Here is a 19,626-nt window from a genome sequence, read left to right as displayed (position 1 = left end):
TAGTAAGAACTTTTTTTAGTTTGTGGGGGAGATGTTAAATTCCTATTCCAGTGAATCATTGTGGGATGAAGATACAACTTTATATTTTGGTTTCGGCTCTTTTGGATGTGGATCAAACCATACGTCTAAACAAATAATCTTGCTCATTTAACATTGCAGCAGTTCCGCAGAAAGGAATGAGTGATGTTTTCTTTTTCCCTCTAGTAGAAAATTTGAATTTGAATCAGCTGTGCATGTCTACATGTAGCAAGCAGCTAACTTTTGGGATGGGTGGAGGGGAATTGTTAAAGTTCTTAAATACTTTCCAGTGCAGGTATTAGATTCAAATTTTCATAGAATCGTAGAATTCTATTCTAGGGGAACTGGAAAGTACCCACGAGTCATTTAACCCTTCAAAATGATCATTTTGAGTGATCTTTAAGGCGTATGGACTGTCAGGATATGCAAGGCTGCTTGCATTTGAAAGCACAGAAAGCAAATTAATTGTCTACCTAGTTGTTATTTTTTAGCATACTAGTTTTCTACTCCAGGTTTAAAAGAGGCACCCACTAATCATGGACTTTCTGCTCTGTTGAAGTTTGCCCTCTTCTAAAATACTTGAACATTTAAAAACATGTTTGTGTTCATTTGTTTAAATCTAATGGCATCTTTTGACTTCAGCCAGTTCCTCTGGAGACTCAATTGCTGAAATTGTTGTTGATGCTCTGAAATGAGGCAGGGTTACTCAAGTGTTGCTAATGGCCTAAGACTCATGAATCAATCTAACTTTAATGAGCTGACTAAGATATTTGCTGTGAAAATTACTAGTGTTCATTTGTTTAACTAATATATTTAAATCCTAATGAAGTTCCTTGTTGACAAATGACTACTTAGGCACATATATTGACAAAAAGAATGTTACAGTCTAAGGAAATGCCCCTTATGGAATAACATCCTGATTTAATTTCTTCTCAAACCATATTGGCTCCATTTTTGTGTCTACCATATTAGACACAAGTATGATTGGAGGCAGTAAGCACTGTTGAAATTGGGTCCACATATGAGCAGTCTATTAGTACTCCCAGTACGTTTCCGAGCACAATTCAAAGTGTTGGTGCTGACCTTTAAAGCCCTAAACGGCCTTGGTCCTGTATACCTGAAGGAGCGTCTCCACCCCCATCGTTCAGCCCGGACACTGAGATCCAGCGCCGAGGGTCTTCTGGCGGTTCCCTCATTGCAAGAAGTGAGGTTACAGGGAACCAGACAGAGGGCCTTCTCGGTAGTGGCACCCGCCCTGTGGAACGCCCTCCCTTCAGATGTGAAGGAAAGCTATCCTATCTTTAAAAGACATCTGAAGGCAGCCCTGTTCAGGGAAGTTTTTAATATTTAACGCTGTATTGTTTTTAATACTGGATTGGGAGCCGCCCAGAGTGGCTGGGGAAACTCAGCCAGATGGGTGGGGTATAAAAAATAAATTATTATTATTATTATTATTATTATTATTATTATTATTATTATTATTATTATTAGGGAGACCCTCTTACAATCCAGCTTAGTATGAGTATTCCACCCCTTCACCCACCACCTTATTGATTGTGCCAGGGACAAAAAATAACACCCCTGTTTTTCCACAGTCTTTTAGTTTCTTACCCCCAGGATAAGAATTACCTACCAGCTGAAAATTGCCTCAATTTATTTTGTCTCTATAGGCTGAAACTGAGGGGTTCGGGGTGCAGCTTTTCTTTAGGAAGTTTACTGCAGCAAAGCTTTAAGAAACCCTACTGTGTTGATGCATCTTAATAATAATAATAATAATTTAAATAATAAATAATACGTGTTGAAATTTTGCCGACAGCTTGGACTTGCAAATACAGCAGTTAAAGCAGAAGATATATGAAGGCGATGGGGTTGAAAAAGGGTCCCTAGGAGCTGGAGAAGAGAGATTGTCCCATAGCAGTTCCCCTTCTAGTGTTACAAAATCTCAATCCCACTTTATTCCATTGGTAGATGACAGGTATGTATTCCTGGTTTCACCCCAACCCAACTTCTACATCTTAAAAAAAACAAAAAACTATAATGCAATTTTCTTCAGAAGTATTTTTAGATGGATGTCTTTTAATAGCACTGCTAAGAGAATGCTCTCATTGTAATCAGAGTATAATGGCACAGTTTTTTGCTTTGAGGCGTTTGAAATGTTTTCCAAATAAGACTCTGAACTTTGTTTGATTTTACCTGAGGTAAGCTCATGAGTTTGGTCTCTTAAAAACAGAGCCCAGGGGCTTGCAGCGTTTTATGATTGTAGTTCCACAGCGGCTGGGAAATCTGTTTAATGCCATGTAATCAAGAGAATATAAAATATTACCCAATAGCATACAGAGAGCCAAATCTCCCCACCCCCGCAAGCACCCTTGAGGTGGTTTTTAAAAAAACAACATTATCATTGTGTGCACCGTTTTGCTCTTCCTTCTGTTGCTTTTAACCAAGATCGTGCTCTCTCTAGCAACTCTTACGATAATGCTTTCTCTTATTATAAATAAGCAAATTTCACAGTGGGAACTAGAATTATATGCTGAAAGCTGTGGAAGCAATCCTGTTGTTACTGAAGGCAACAGCAAAGCTTTCATAGATTTTTAATGGATAATTACAGCCTATGGCTGCCACTGGATGTTTTAACTTAATGGGGGAATTGGCTGTCACTAATTCTTGTCTTTACTGCAATTAGTAAGTGCAGAAAACTTAAGAGCAAGGCAAGCAATTCCTCCTGCAGTTGAAGTGACTGTACTAATGTACTACTTATTTATTGTGTAACCTGCCCCTTCCAAAGTCTCGGGACAGGTAACAATATATTAAGACCATAAATCTGTTCATTATTAACACTTCCATCATCCTGCCCTATCTCTAACCATCAAAAGACACTTAATCTTTTTGTTCAAGGTTACCTAGGGGACAGAGCCTTAATGGTCCTTTACATAGTTGAGTAATTCTTCTCTCTTTTATTTGCAATTTTAAAAATATCTAGAATAAATGCCTTTATTGAAGAAGAAGTTCAAAGACGTCTTCAAAACATACACTATACATGTGGAGAAAATAATAATAGCCTCCTGCAGTCTGCAGAACTTTCAAAGGTGAGAAAATATAATTGGTCTGTCCCTAAGCATGAGTTTATGATCACATCGGGGAGGGGGAATGTCTCCACAAAGTTGTATTCCCCTCATATTCGCCTATGTGTTGATAACTGCCAACTCAGAAAAGAGAGAGAAACCACAGACTTTTAGCTTTTGCTTCCCTTTTTCTCGCACAATGGTTCAAGCAGCAGTAAAATGGAGTTTGAATTGCTTCTCTGAAGTACATTTGCTTTTGTACATGCAATCAGACCCACTTATTCCCCTCGATTTAATCCCTGACAACATGGTTATTGCAGCTGGTACCAAATAATTTGTAAATGAGAAATGATAAAACAAAATGTTGTAGCATTCCCCTTGTGTACATGTATTTCCTGAACCTGTGGCTGAGAAGTGGAAGAGAGCAACGAGAGAATACAAAACAGCTTTCTACATGAGGCTTGGAAAGGTGTTGTTTTCTTAAAAAGAATAAATTGAGTTTTTCAGATTTTAAAAATTTACAAACAATTATCAGCCAATCAACATAGAAAGAGAATTCCGAAAAATCTCCTGAACTTCCTTCCTCCCCTTTGTGGGTCCTTATATTAACCTTTTCCTCCTGCATCTTGCCTATTAATCCAAATCTGTGCTTGTTGTTGTTCTTGTTGTTTAGTCGTTTAGTCGTGTCCGACTCTTTGTGACCCCATTGATCAGAGCACGCCAGGCACTCCTGTCTTCCACTGCCTTCCGCAGTTTGGTCAAACTCATGCTGGTAGCTTCGAGTACACTGTCCAACCATCTCGTCCTCTGTCATCCCCTTCTCCTCGTGCCCTCAATCTTTCCCAGCACCAGGGTCTTTTCCAGGGAGTCTTCTCTTCTCATGAGGTGGCCAAAGTATTAGAGCCTCAGCTTCACGATCAGTCCTTCCAGTGAGCACTCAGGGCTGATTTCCTTGAGAATGGATAGGCTTGATCTTCTTGCAGTCCATGGGACTCTCAAGAGTCTCCTCCAGCACCATAATTCAAAAGCATCAATTCTTCGGCGATCAGCCTTCTTTATGGTCCTCCAAATCTATTAAATCTCCTTTATACCCAAAATTTAACATTAAACTACAAGTGTTATTCCAATCCTCCTAATAATTTTAATTGTTTACAATGGTTTTAAAGGTAAATTATATATTTCCCCCATTCCTTATTAAAATTTTGGTCTTCCTGATTCTTCTGGTCATTTTTACCAATTCAGCATAGTCCATCAACTTTATCTGCCATTCTTCTATGGTAGGGACTCTTCTTCTTTCCATCTCTGGGCTAGTAAGGTGTGTTTTTTCAGCCTGCACTGAGTGTACCCCATCATAGACGGGGTGCTGATGCCAAGGGATTGTGTTCTCTTGCTACAGTTACAGTGTGGGAGTGAGCTTTAGGGGGATAGGCTTTTAGGGGATGGGCTGACTTTGGTACATTTTCCATTTGCCAAATCTGAGTATTTGGACTAAATAGGCTGGCATTGCTGGCCTGGGCCATTTGTTGTCTTGATTACTTTTGTGCCGCTCTTCTGAACATTTGAACTTTGCCTGATTTCCAGGATAACGAGAAGTTTTATAGCGACACTGCTCAACGCAAGTTGAAGTATGAGGTAAGTTATAGCTTGTCATCTTGAAGAAGTGCTCATCTTAAATTATGGCATGCTCTGTAATTAAATTTCTTTAACATTTTGCAGCATAATTATAATTCTGTATTCCTGCAAGATTAATAGCCAATGGAATAAGGCTTAAAATTAAAGCTTCTGCTCTGGTAAAACTTTGGTTGGTCATAGTTTGTTATTATTATATATATATATTTGACACTGCAACAGTTTAAGCGATCTATAATTTAGAAACAATATTTATATATTTAGGTGTAAGTAATTGGTTGAATACCCTGATATCCTGCAACTTAGATTCAATCAATCAGTCAATCACCTGCTCTGAATTCCAACCTATGTCAATGGTATGAGAGGGCACAGTCTTCTAGTCAGTTGTGCATGGCCCGTATAGTCTGGAAAAATTAAAGTTCACTTTTCCAAATGATCAGTCATAATGCAGAAATACCGCATGCAAACTGTTGCAGGTGCCCAACTTTAGTTTTCACAGTAAGTTTCTTTGCTTCTGGTAATATGCTTTCCTTCCTGTTTTCTGAGCAAAAAGACATGCTTAAATAACAGCTTTTTATCAAAGCTGGTTAGGCGATTTTTATCAAAACATTTGCTTCTTTTGGGGGACTGATAATATAAATATCAGTTTTATTTTTCAAATCGGTAGCTCTGCCATTAGGGATGTGGATCGATTCTTCAATATTTACCTCAGTGAAATGGATACTGTTCAAAATGCAAGATTATGCTAAAGGGAAATTATGGGTTGGAATCACAACTGATCCCACTGATTTAACATAGTGTCAATGCTGTTTAATCCAGAGTTGAACAAAACAATAAAATCCTCATCTGAAAATTTACATGAGAATACATTTTCGGTTAAACACAAGAAGTGCCTTTTTGTGTTTGTTTTTTTGACATTTTAAACAGAAAATACCCCTTTATGGCTTTCTCGCTCTACCTACTAATGACAGCCAATGTTATACAAGTGAAGATACAAGAATAGCAGACATCAGTAAGCAGGACGAAAGCATAGATGCATTCAATCCTCATTGGAGAAGAGTCCCGGAGTTCTGCATGACTCAAAAAACTACAAATAAAAAAAGACAGTTAGGACAAGAATACATCCGCTGGCTGTGCAGTAATGAATGTGACTCGAATCAACCCAAAGTCATAAATAGCAAGAGAACTTGCTCCAAATATTCTGCAGATTTTCATCTTCAGGCTCATGACAGATATGGAATGATTCATTCATCAGAAAGCAAATCTGCATGCTCTCATTTCGACAGCACAGGCTTAGCTACTACAATCTGGGGACCCAGTAGTTTGGGAGCAGAATCTGATCTTGTTGTTGACTGCCGTATTCCTCCCTCAGAACTTTTAGCCTCTGCCAAACATCAGTCCGGAGCTTGCATTTCTCTCTCTCTCAGAGAACACAGTAACCAGATCCCCCAAATTTGTCCCCAGATTCCAAACCAGCAGTTAGATGAGAGAGCTACGAATGCCAGCCACAGACCTCTCCCAGAGTCCCATGTGGGAACAAAGCAGCGTTATGGGCTGGGACATCTCTTCAGCAAATTCTCCAGTATTTATAGTGATAACAACTATCAAGTGTTTAAGAGTAGCTGGTTTTCTAAGCAGATCAAAGGTCTGGCCAGTCTGTGTGACAAAAATGAGACGTGTACACAAATGGTGTCATATGTAAAAGACTTTCCATTTCTTAAAAAAATACAGTTAAATCTTCTTTTAGGTGTGAACAAGAATAGCTTCCATGATGCAAGTATCAGTCCAGGAAGTCCTGTGCAAAAAGATGAAGATATGAAGTTCTTACACTCCGGCATTTCAATTGATATGTGTACAGCAGATCATTCTGAGAGATATACTTACTTTCCCAGAAGGGAAAAACTGGAAACTAGCCTCGTGCTTAAGCAAAATTTTGTGTGCTTTTCAGATGGGCTTCTGAAATTGCAGCTGTGCTCTCAGGATGAACTGTTGCAATATGTGAGCTATATCTTGCCAGAAATTTGTGCCAAACCTGATGAGTTAAAAGGAATCTACTGGATTGCTGTAGGAAACCGTAACAGAACTGGACCAGAGCCTGCATGCTTGCTTTTACTTGGTTCAGTCCTGTATGCCATTACTACATCAGCCAATTCACTGGAGAACAGTCAGGACTCTCTGGAAATTTTTCATGTTTTCCCAATTACTACATTAAGAGAAATCCAAATTGGCTATGCTGGACAGAGCATCAGACTTTTGTGTTCTAATGAAGAAAATATAATGAAAATATTTACCTTTAACAAATATTTCACACAAAGAATTTGCCATGACATACTTAGCATTGTAATATCATCATCTGAGTCTGCTTACTTAAATCACCCACTCCTGAAAGGAGATCTGTTGCACCTTTCACTTGACTGGGCTTCAGCAATCTCCGATTTGGTTTTTGAAAATGGTGTGTGTCTCTCATGCAGTTTTGAGGCCAATTTAGCTGATCTGGTTTACATGTTGCATGGAAACATGGGAATCAATAAGCCCCCTTTAGGAGAAATTCAGATACTGCTGTATACAGCAGTAAAACTAGAGGGCAAAATCCGATCACTAGTCCTTACAAATACTCATGTAGGTCTTGTAGAAGAAGATAGTATCTTCTGCCCAGTTCCTAGCCCTTTACATTCCCTGGCTGACCAATTGCAATTTGACAAAATTCAGCTGCACTGTTTGAGTGAGCTCAAGTGTATAGTTGTCCTGGAGAAAGAAAATCTAATCGAAATTGAGCTTGTATTTTCTCATGCAGGTAAGGTTGGCTGTGATTCATCCCGCAGTTTGGCTTGCATTTCTCAGAGAGAGGCATTTACCCAGCTGAGAACTGTTTCACCCTTTTGTCATGCCCAACCTAGCACTCCACCATATATCTGGAAATTGACTTTCAGTTCAAATGAAGATGCCATTAAGCTAATGCTGCATTTGACAGGACAGTAAATCTGGGTGCTTTTTAGATGTTATGTTCAAAATAATGCAAATCAAATGTGTGTTTTCATATAAATAATCTCTCAGATGAGACACATACATAAGTCTTAGCAAGCAGGGCTGTGTTATGGAAATAGTCATGCAAAAATTTCAGCTCAGAGTTGCTTTACACTACATCCAGGATGTATCTGAAATTTAAACCACAGAGCCTAGGACTTGCCAATCAGAAAGTCGGCGGTTCGAATCCCCACAACGGGGTGAGCTCCCGTTGTTCAGTCCCTGCTCCGGCCAACCTAGCAATTCAAAAGCACGTCAAAGTGCAAGTAGATAAATAGGTACCGCTCCGGCGGGAAGGTAAACGGCGTTTCCGTGCGCTGCTCTGGTTCGCCAGAAGCGGCTTTGTCATGCTGGCCACATGACCCGGAAGCTGTCTGCTCCCTCGGCCTATAAAGCAAGATGAGCGCACAACCCCAGAGTCGGTCACGACTGGACCTAATGATCAGGGGTCCCTTTACCTTATTGGTGTTAAGCATCAGTTTTAAATATTCTTTATGGTAGGAGAGGAAGGCCCTGTTTCGGACAAAAAATATAGGAACTGAGTTTTGGGTATTTCATGTTCATGCACTTGTATCTTCAATTTGGAACACTTTCACATTTGGGAAGGCATGATTTTACATTGGAGGTACAACGACAACCATCCATAGATGTGGCAACTGATCTCTGTATGAACAGGGAAGATTTAATACAACACTAGCAGTCAGAAGTCATGTAAAGATTTGCTTCTCTGCCTTAATCCAAAAATGATTTAATGGAAAGCAACAGCTTGTCTGCGGGTTTAATGCTGATGCAATGATTTCTCCCTTTTGCTCCTCTTGAATAAAACTTTTGCTGCCTTCACCTTCATTGGTACATGATCTGATTGCTAGGGTGTTTTTATTTCTTGTTTCTGTGGACTGCCTTGAAACTGTCAATACATAGCTCACTTATTAGTGTGTAAATGCTGGGATAGTGTGCATATACTGAGACACAAAAATAAAATGAAAAACCACCCAATTCAGATCTCAAACATTACAATCCCCATGCGGAGATGAGTTGCCTTGACAGGGAAAGTAATACGTGAAACTACCATAAGAAACAATTATGATATCTGTCCTGAAACCAGCATTTATTTAAGTATCAAAGAGAAAAGTGTTATGAAATTAATCTTCATGCTATGTCCTCAAATGACACCTTTATGCTCATTACTGCTAAATCTTTCAATAGACAGAGTCATAATATCAATAATAGCCTTAAGGAAAAGTAGGCCCTGCTGGGTTTTCTTCTTTTAAATGGCAAGTTACCATTCTAACACAGCACAAAATTCTTGAGGGAAAACTTCATTTTGTAACTTTTTGCTGTTGCATAAATATGTGGAACTATGACAAATGTGGATACCCACATACTTTCTTTCTTGTTTTTTTTAAAACAACTACTAGGGATGTGGGTGGCGCTGTGGGTTAAACCACAGAGCCTAGGACTTGCCAATCAGAAGGTCGGCGGTTTGAATCCCCGCGACAGGGTGAGCTCCCGTTGCTCGGTCCCTGCTCCTGCCAACCTAGCAGTTCAAAAGCACGTCAGAGTGCAAGTAGATAAATAGGTACCGCTCCGGCGGGAAGGTAAACGGCGTTTCCGTGCGCTGCTCTGGTTTGCCAGAAGCGGCTTTGTCATGCTGGCCACATGACCCAGAAGCTGTACACCGGCTCCCTCTGCCAATAAAGCGAGATGAGCGCTGCAATCCCAGAGTCAGCCACGACTGGACCTAATGGTCAGGGGTCCCTTTACCTTTACTACTACTACTGCTACTACTACTACTTCAGTTTGTAATGGAAGTGAGACTGTTCAGTGTCTTACTGGTTTATTTTCCCTTTTATACAATATTTTCATCCAAATTAGCATACTGCTTTATAAAAGACATCTTCAAGGCATCATGCCGTAAAGAATTTGGATTAAACTTGGATTAAAGGGCATGCTTAAAGACATTGTTGGAGAGCCCCCCCCCATGCCCCCATGCCACAATTCACTCCCATTCAGCAAGATCCCCGGTCCTTCAGTGGAGCATTTTGGAGTTCTTAGAGCCAGTTCCACAGGGAGGAGGGGACCGAAAAGTCAACTTGCATCAGCCCTGTTATGTGCATTTTACTCTGAAACCAGCATCACATCTGCAGGTATATGGCCCAGGAGAGAAATAAAACGAATAGAGGCCAAGGATAGCTAATTTTGGATAGAGTTATCCTACACATCTTTGTTTAAGGAAGTCCCACCAATTCTTTGCAGTTTTGACCCAGATAAGTGTGCATATTATTGCAGCCGTACCGTGTAGAATGATAATGTACTTCCTGCCCTTCCTCTGAGGTTTGGCTTAACCCCCAACTTCCAAGTTTAGATGGGTGGTTATCAAGAAAACAGCCTTTTTTGTGTTGGCACCCTGTTGGTGGACACATTCACGTGGTGCAATTTTCTTTCTCTTAGGTACCAATTAAGTCATATATTTTTTATTTTGTCAAGTATTTGATGTTTTACATTATCTTCCTTTTTTGCGTTGCTTCTATTTTTAATTTTAATGTAGGTTTTTATTTTATATTGGCTAGTTTTTAATTTATGCTTCTGATTTCTCTAATCTTCCTTGTAAACTTTCTGAAGTTCCAAGGCTGTATTTTTAAAATGTGTGCATATGCAGCTTAATTGAATAGTATTCAAAAGATGCCCAAGAGGTGGTTTGGCTTCCTCCTTCAGCACCAGCCTGCCATATCAGCTCCAAAACTGAGGGAGGAGGGAGGCAATATCCCTCCCTCTTACATACATGTTCTGAGATGGTGGTATATAAATTCAAATAATAATACTAATGTGGAAATGCTTTGTTCTTATGCATGCTACAGTGAGGGGGGAAAGTATTTGATCCCCTGCTAAATTTGCCCGTTTGCCCTCTGATGAAGAAATGACCAGTCCACAATTTTAATGGTAGGTTTATTGTAGCGAGAGACAGAATAACGCCAGGAAAACCCCCAGGAACCCAGAAGACAAAAGCAAGAGATTGATGTGCATTAGAATGAGTGAAATAAGTATTTGATCCCCTATCAACTAACCAGATGTCAGGCTACTTGGTATCGTCACCGTATGTAATGAGCTGAGATTAGAAGCACCTGCTGTAAGGGAGAGGTTTTACCTGTAATCCCAGCTCGTTACAGTACCTGTACAAAAGACACCTGTCAAGAGAAGCAATCAATCCAGCAGATTCCAAAGTAGCCACCATGACCAAGACCAAGGGATCAAATACAGTGGTACCTCGGGTTAAGTACTTAATTCGTTCCGGAGGTCCATTCTTAATTTGAAACTGTTCTTAACCTGAAGCATCACTTTAGCTAATGGGGCCTCCTGCTGCCACTGTGCCACCGGAGCACGATTTCTGTTCTCATCCTGAAGCAAAGTTCGTAACCTGAAGCACTATTTCTGGGTTAGCAGAGTCTGTAACCTGAAGCATATGTAACCTGAAGCATATGTAAACCGAGATACCACTGTACTTTCCCCCCTCACTGTATGTATTTATGTGTATGGAACCTGCCCATAAAAGGATATTTATTTCCTGAGCTTTTTCCTCCCAAAATGAGGGTGTTTCTGTTCCTGAATGATAAAAACGTCAATTGCTACAATGATCCATCAAGACACTTGACAATTTTCAAGTAGTCTGTGGGCAGGCAACGATTGGCAACCACTTCCTTAGTCTTTGTGCTACCTTCTTCCCTTGCATGCAGAGAACGGGCAAAGATGGTTTGTCCTTGCCTGCAAGCCAGGGCCACAAGCCAGGTATGCATGCAAGCACAAACCATCGTTGGTTGTTTGGATGGATTTGCAAACTATTAGCCGACACAGACTGGGAATAGAGACTTCTAATCTCTGCATATGAGGGGAGGTAGGAGTTCCTAAGTTGGGGGCTATGCGTGGCTCAAGTAGGGCTCATCATGTTTGATTTAGCTGGAGAAGAGTTGCCTGAATAAGTGATAAAATCCATGTTTCCCACTCATCCCAGTCTAGCTGGCTGATAGTTCTGCCCTCCCTGGTACACTCCTGCCTTATATGAGGCCGTTCATAGACTGGCTCGAACACATAGTTTGTTTTAAGGTGCGATTTAATGTGACTTCCCACCTTGGCCATAGTCTGCACTATTTCTCTGACCCTCTCACGGCACAGGACTCTGCTGTTTTTTATCCCTCCCAGAACACCATTAAAGAGCATGTGGTGCATCTCCCTCCAGTGTTACTCTATATAGGTTTCCTCCTGCTGCTTGTTATTTATCACTGTTTCCTTAAAAACAAACAACCTTGTCGATATAATCTTGCACGGCTGCCATACATTCTGAGTCCATGCAGCTTTGATTTATTTTTAGAGACCCATCCTCAAGACACTACTTCTACAGAACTATCTAACCAATTCTTTTGTTGTTTGCTCCGTTAACATTTCTGTGTGCTGTTATTTTGTCAAGCTTTGCTAAGCCTATGCTTGTAAGATTTTAAGGACTCCTCAAGAGTGAGGTCCGTCCTATACAGAGATGTTCTATAGGTGGTGCCAAGTAAAACCACCGAATTTGTTGTGCGTTTGATCGCTTACATTGTCTAGGGCAGCTACCCAAGTGCTATCTGGAGATAGTGAGAACTTTCAAAACCCACATGGTTTTATGATGAGAAGCACTAAAATTTTCAGTGTCAGTAAGCATAGGCCTTGATTTCATGGCTTAAACTACATCAGTTGATAAAGCTATTGATGCCTGTATGATTTTTAAAAATAGTTTTTTATAATAATAGGAAGTCTTTTTTCGTAATCTTGTACAGATTGCTACTTTCACCATATGCTGAAATATTTTAATAAATATGTTAGTAAAATCATAGAAAAACCAACTGAATGATCAATTTTAAGGAATAGCAAGTTGCCAGCTTTCTTTAAGCTTTCCTTGATGCAGCAAAGGTTACTTTCTTTCTGCTCAGAAAGGCTTGTGACTACGGATTGCATTCTGAGTTTTCCTTCTGTAAATGGAGAGGATCCTACTGGAGGGCAAGGAAAGTAATTTTCACCAATTCCTCCTTTCCTTTCAGGACCCTGCAACACCTCCCACATTGTTCCAGAGGTTCTCAGAACCTCTGAAGGAGATTTTCAGGAGAAAGAGGAATTGTCAGAATTTGTTTCCCCACCTCCTTCCAACAGACAGGCTTTTAGATGTGCTTCTTACGTGATCATAAATGCGGTTATAAAGTTTTATTATCTGTTTTTCATTGTGCTTAAGGTTGCAAAAAGAGTAAGCAACACTTGCAGAGATTATTTCTATTTTCCTCTCTGCCACTGAAAGAACAATTGCAAGAGGATTACCACTTGCTTCTCATAAACCCTCCATTTAATAATAATAACAATCTTACTTTATTTTACTTTTCCGTCAGAAAACGTATTTCTGGCCTTACAGACTGTTGTTCATGAAGTGATGCACGTTTTAATTTGTGCTTCCTGTTTGATATTCATTTGATAGCGAATGATCTGCCGCTCTGTTAAAACAAACCCAGATGACCTAAAGAATCCAGTTAAAATTAGTATTCCACGCTATGTCCTTTGTGGACAAGGGATGGATGAGCACTGTGAATATGAAATAAAGGTAAGAAGTTTAACTTCTTTTTAAAATGAAAGGGGTGTGTGTTAGAGTGGGAGGAGAGAGAACTGCAGGGATTCACGAAGAATCTAAGCTGGATGCATTTATTATAGGAAGCTTAAAACCACGGGCACTCTCTATCGATTTTACTATTATAAAATCAGCTCTGCGTTCTGTTGTCAGTTTGCCCACTGAGTCAATTGTGCAGATGTGGTTCTCTTGCAAATCCTGTATCAATGAATGCATTTATTCCCCATGTACAAGATGAGCCAGTCCCGATAATAATAGCTTGATGGGAGAAAATTGTCCATTGCAGGGAGCCATAGTATCTGTGTTCCTATATACGCTTCATTCATCTTAATTTTGCTATTTTCCTTTTCACCGCTTCATAACAGATATCAGTCCTAGATGAGACGTGGACAGTATTCAGGCGGTACAGTCGGTTTAGGGAAATGCATCAAACATTAAAATTAAAATACCCAGAGGTAAGTTTCTAATTAAATTATATCCACATTTGTATTCATCTTGCCTTTTCTGCTCCAGGAACGCACAATTTATTGTATTTCCACTACAAATGATCCTTTCAAGATCTGCTACCATGATTCAGTCTTTTACTTACATGTTGTTCCTTTTCCTTCTTTTGTCAGAGAAAGTGCTGGAAGGATTTTTGTGCTATCATTTACAAGGCTGTGTGTGTGTGTGTGTGTGTGTGTGTGTGTTTCACTATGAAGCCTACCAAATTTACAGAAGGATTTTGTTGTTTCTTATAATATCACTGAAACAAAAGTTCAAAATAGATATTTGGAGTGTTGGTTCCTTCTGAAATTTTTGAGTGTAGAGGAATTCATGAACATACTGAATCTTTCTCTGCATTACCTTTTTACCGTTTCTCTTGTATTTTCCCAGCGTAATAGTTTTTAATTGTGAAAAATTCTATGTAATTTTCTGGAAACATGCATTTAATATATAAACACAATGATTTGCAACATAAGGATTTGGAAACATCCTCAGTTAAAAAGAAAAAAAAGTGCAGAAGAAAAACCAAGCAGTGGATCATAAAGTGCCTGTAATCCTCTTTATTCCGCAGCTTCTGTTGGTTTCCTAGTAGCTGAGGAAAAACTTGGGGAGATCAGTGCAAGTCATACGATATGATAGTAGCTTTCCCCAGTCAGTGTGAGAATCTTAAAGGGGAAAGGATGGCTGCCTCCAGATGATCATTGTAGAGCTCAAGAGTGAAAAAGGCCACAGTGATGCAATTATGTCCTCTTTTTCAGGACAGGTGTTTTATCCATTAAGAACAATAGTTGCTTGGAGGTAATCTTTCTTTGGACATTTTATTCATAACTCTAAAGAAGTGAACTTCAGAGTATTAGAGGATTACTGCATGATGCTGTATTCAGCTGTCTGCCTCTTCTAGTATTGGTTTATAAATCAGTTGTGCACATTCACCACGGAAGTTCACAAATGTCTTCTGCTCTGGATAATCTAAAGTTACAACAGAAAGCACCTTCTCTCTTCACTACAAAATGACACCCCCCTCCCCTGCCAACAGTGTTTTAATACTGTAATTGATTGAGGTGTCTTTTTGAGTATTTGTTGTTAAATTAGTTAAGAGAAGCAGATCTTAAAGGGAAATGTGCTAATTTAACAGTACAGTGGTACCTCAGTTGTCAAACATAATCCGTTCCGGAATGTTCAAAAACTGAGGCGTAAAGGGCAGTCGGCAAAGTCAATGGAAATAAAAGAAAAACACACAGCGAAAGCTGTTCAACTTCTGAGGCGTGTTTGAAAATGGAAGCAATTACTTCCAGGTTTTCGGCATTCGAAAACCGAAACATTCGGCTTCTGAGATGCTTAAAAACTGAAGTGCCACTGTACTTAAATTCAGTTTCTATATATGCTTCGTTGTAGAAGCTCCCGTGTTTCTGTTGTTGTGTTCCTGGGCACTGACAATTTTCTGAATCCCTGGTTTATGGTATAGAAGTACCTAGTAGTTTAAAAATGCATACAATAAGCTTGCAACATATGAGCATTTAACTTGTGTGCATTCAGCTGTACACACTTGGCAAAAAAAGAACAAAGAAATGGAAAAGTGGGGAAGGCGTCCAGGAAAAAAGACTTTGGCATTCCCACCTGTCACTGAACCCAGTGTGCTTTGACTCTATGAATTTTGGCTTTAGGCACGTCCCCCAGTTCGTAGCCCCAATGTAAGTTGCAGGCTTATTGTATTTGCATATATTTGTAAATGAATATAATGCAGTTTAGATGTCTCTGTGAAATGGTATGCTTCTGTATGTGCACTTACAGTGGTGCCTCGCAAGACGAAAATAATCCGTTCCGCGAGTCTCTTTGTCTTGCGGTTTTTTCGTCTTGCGAAGCAAGCCCATTAGCAGCTTAGCGCTATTAGCAGCTTAGCGGGCTTAGCGGATCAGCTGATTAGCGGCTTAGCGGATCAGCTGTTAAGCGGCTTAGCAGATCAGCTGATTAGCGGCTTAGCGGATCAGCTGATAAGCAGCTTAGCGGATCAGCTGTTAAGCGGCTTAGCGGCTTAGGATCAGCTGATAAGCGGCTTAGCAGCTTGGGGGAAAGGGGGGGAGGGGAAAAAACCCGCAGGAACTCGCAAGACATTTTCGTCTTGCGAAGCAAGCCCATAGGAAATTCGTTTTGCGAAGCACCTCCAAAACGGAAAACCCTTTCGTCTAGCGGGTTTTCCGTCTTGCGAGGCATTCGTCTTGCGGGGCACCACTGTACTTTTTGGTCCAACCCCATGATTACAGAGGTTTTGGGTGAGCTTTAAAATAGCACTCTTGCTATTTAAGTAGAAGAATGGTTAAAGGTCCATAAATTCAAATATCTAATGTCAAAAGGGCGGGGGCAGAATCCCAAATCCTGTGTGCTCATTATTTTAGCAGGGCTCTTTTTCACAATCTTCTAACTCCAGATTTATATTTATTGTACATAGAGAAATGCATGCTTGCTTAATTTATGCAATGTCCTGTAGAGGTGAACTTTATAGCTCATTAGCTGTTCAGTTCTGGGCTACTGCCTCTGTATTCTTAATCTAAAGATGCATTTCATGTTTCTGCCACCACTTTTCCAAAAGAAGTGTATTGAAATATTGATTTATCATGGGAGGTAAAATTCCAACAGTTTATTAAAAGAGAAATGCTGTCATCTTACAGTTTTGAAATTTTGCAGCATATTATTTTGTCGAGTCAGATAAACAAGTTGTTGTTGATGACCACATGAATGCATCCAGTCAAAATGTTGGACGTGCTCACTTCGAGACTAATATGTTGGTGGTGTCAAACACTAAACATTGGGTATTAATTATGCATTTGGTATTAAATCATGCCTAAATGTCTGCTGGCATTTAGAGACTCATTATTTCCTGACCTTGTAGCATGTTAGATTAAAATGGCGCTTCACAACACGGTCCTAATGCTATAAAGAAGCAATGTGCATGTTGACTGCATAGAATCAACACTTGAGGAAAAGTGGACTGCGAATAGAAATGGATAAAATGGAGGGGGGGGAATTAAGCTTTTTGTTGACCCTAAGAATACACACTGAGTCATTCTGTTGTGGTTTGTTATTTATATTTCCAAACAGTAGCAAAGAGCTTATAAATATAATTCGGTTAATGAATTCCACCAATTAATAGCTGAGTACGCTCGGTTATTTTATTCTATTTATTTACAGGGCTGTACATAGTGTATATTTACCAAGCCTCCTCCTCTTCCTTAAGAAACCCTCACTGGATCTAGAAAATCGAAGCCATTACTGATTGGTCACCAACTCCCTCCTTCTGGAGCAAGGTCCTTGAATGAGTGGTCCAGAAATCCAGGCTGAAACAAATTTTCTAGATCCATTTCAAGCTGGGTTCAGGTCCGGCTTGGGTATGGAAACTGCCTTAGTTGCTCTGTAAGAAGTTCTCTGTCAGGAGAGAAACTGGAGACTCATGTCCCTTTTAGCCCTGATCTCTCAGTGGCTTTCAATACCACGACTGTGGCATTTTTATGGAGAGACAGGTGGGTGGCAGGGTCAGCCCAGCCATTGGGTAGGGTGAGGCCGCCGTCTCGGGGCAGAGAAGCGGTACCAATTTCCAGCAAGATCTCGTCAAGATCATGCGAGATCTTGCAGAGCATGAGAGAGCTTGTCTGAAATCAGCACCAATACCCGTGCAGCGAGGCAGGAAGTCACTTTCCATTTCTCCTCAAGTGGCAAAACAGGATGGGGGCCCCTGGGGGGGTGGCATCCCTCAATCGTGTTTCCAGGTCTACTTGGATATTGTTTTCATGAGGTGGTGCTTGGGGACTGATGTTTGGCCCCATGGAGCCTTCAGTTCAATTTTATCTCTCATGCTGCTTAGCATCTATGTCAGGGAAGTGACTAATAAATTTAAATAGTAACAATAATAACAATAAAATTCCAGCTGGTTCAGATTTATTTCTTGCCTTTGCTGCTTGTCTCTCAGTTCCTGATGTTGAAGATCTTCTTGACAATATTTCCCTGGTTTTGGGGTGTATTGCTGCTGTTGGTGATCTGAGCTCTAAAAAGTGCAGAGATACTCAGTGCAGAAGACCTTAGGCTTATCTGAAATTTGCTTGTTATATTTTTGGTTAATCACCTCTTTGTGCAATTTGTATAAACACAGTATAGATTTTCTAAACTTAAATACCATTAAAAATGCCTTGGAGTAAAGCAGAAATTGCACTCCCCGCCCTTTTCCCTTTCTGAAGATCTGCTACTACTCGCACCAGATTTAACTTAAAGGGAGGTTGTTTGTTTGTCTGCAGGTATATTTCTATGTGACAGCTGTTCTTTTAGACCCTGGGGCCTGCTATTAATTCTGAGAAGTCAGAAACACATCCATCTCATCAACACTAAGAATTATTGCTATCCTTTGATGAGTTTTCATTATTAGCATTTCTCAGAGGCAATGGTGGCTGAAATTTACAGCACTGTTTGGTCTCATAAGACAAGAAGGTTTCATAAATGCTGCCAGATGTTACCCAGCTGAGCTTCTGTGCAGTGAGAAAATCATCTTTAGAGGGGACTGTAAAATCATCTTTGGAGGGGCACGCTAATGTGGTTATGGAGATTTTTGTTTCACATAGAAGCCAGAGTGTGAGACCCTGTCAATTTCAGGACTGTGACTAGAATACATAATGATCAGACAAGTCAGAACCTAGTCAATACATTCTTATCAGTTTAGTGGGGGAACCCACTAAAAAGCCAAGGATTGTGCAAGCATAGCCTTACAATAGTTTATGCCTCTAAGACATACAACTCTTTATATGTTCTCCTTTGATAATCACATTTATAAAATCATAAAATACCGTAAAGTTGGAAGGGAACATGAGGATCATTTAGTCCAATCCCCCTGAATATTTTGCCCAATGTGGGGCTCAAACCCACAACTGAGATTAAGAGTCTCATGCGCTACAAACTGAGCCACAAGCAAATGTTTTAAGGTATGAAGAGTGCTAGTATTGGTCCCTGCTTAAATTGTTTTGCTTTTAAAACACTCCTTGGGGCATTAAAGAAAAGAAATGGTACTTCAGCAGCGTTCAATGTGTTAGATCACAAAAGCGCTATTCCAGGCTCTACAAAGATACTTTATTTATTTATTTATTTATTTCTGCATTTGTTTGCATCTTTATTGGTATTTAAAAACCAATAGCGTAAAATAATTGTAGCATTTCCATTGTAAATGGAAAATATAACCTGCACTATTGCATGTAAATACTCAACTGTCCTCTTTAGTTGGCATCCCTGAAAACTGTTTGTGTAGTGCAGTTGATTAGTGCAATTTGAACTAAATGGAATTCAGCGTAAATTAGGTTAAGTGTAAAAATTTGGGAAGGTTTCAGTCCGTCCGCCCCCCCCCCCAAAAAAAAACATTTCTCTATTATTTTGCTCAGATAAATAGTACAATCCAGATAAAGTTAAGCATTCCCTTGCTGCAGGGATGGGAGGAATTTGACCCAGACTAGAGCATGGCAGGAGGGAGATATAACTCCTAAACTCTGGAGAAGCTATTTGCTGATCTGCTGTTCCAGTCCTGATTGGAGTGCCGGCGACAGCTTTTGCAAAAAAAGAAAAAAATGAAAGTATTATTTGTTTGTTTGTTTGTTGAATTTATATACCGCCCTATACCCGAAGGTCACAGAACAAATCAGAATATAAAACCATAGTGTATATAATCAAAATAAAAACAACAACCTCAAAAAACCACCACATTTTAAAAGGGCATAGGATGCCAGTCAAATTGAGAGAAGA

The 19,626-nt window shown here is 39.9% G+C and overlaps 2 protein-coding genes and 1 long non-coding RNA gene across 6 annotated transcripts in view; 2 read left to right on the top strand and 1 right to left on the bottom strand.

The window, feature by feature from the left end:
• LOC308584333 (kinesin-like protein KIF16B) overlaps window positions 1-19,626 on the top strand; it is a 94,569-nt gene that overhangs the window by 54,929 nt on the left and 20,014 nt on the right. For all 4 annotated transcript variants that reach the window (XM_081188970.1, XM_081188969.1, XM_081188971.1 and 1 more), the window contains 5 exons: window positions 1,835-1,993; window positions 2,999-3,104; window positions 4,662-4,712; window positions 13,225-13,347; window positions 13,737-13,826. In XM_081188970.1, the coding sequence (XP_081045096.1) occupies window positions 1,835-1,993; window positions 2,999-3,104; window positions 4,662-4,712; window positions 13,225-13,347; window positions 13,737-13,826 (529 nt within the window). The remainder of the gene's footprint in view (window positions 1-1,834; window positions 1,994-2,998; window positions 3,105-4,661; window positions 4,713-13,224; window positions 13,348-13,736; window positions 13,827-19,626) is intronic.
• Window positions 4,721-8,590, top strand: LOC308584377 (uncharacterized protein). Its single transcript, XM_081189116.1, has one exon. The coding sequence runs from the start codon at window positions 5,784-5,786 to the stop codon at window positions 7,686-7,688; it is 1,905 nt and encodes a 634-aa protein (XP_081045242.1). The 5' UTR covers window positions 4,721-5,783; the 3' UTR covers window positions 7,689-8,590.
• The window catches only part of LOC308584500, a 37,353-nt gene continuing 31,560 nt past the window's right edge, over window positions 13,834-19,626 (bottom strand). Inside the window, exons 2-3 of the long non-coding RNA XR_014006848.1 lie at window positions 16,088-18,830; window positions 13,834-15,641 (exon numbers count right to left, since the gene is read on the bottom strand). This is a non-coding gene — a long non-coding RNA (uncharacterized lncRNA). The remainder of the gene's footprint in view (window positions 15,642-16,087; window positions 18,831-19,626) is intronic.

This window comes from Podarcis bocagei (assembly GCF_964188305.1).
Source record: "Podarcis bocagei genome assembly, chromosome: 3".
Lineage (NCBI taxonomy): Eukaryota > Metazoa > Chordata > Lepidosauria > Squamata > Lacertidae > Podarcis > Podarcis bocagei.
This window is presented reverse-complemented; position numbering and strand designations above follow the sequence as displayed.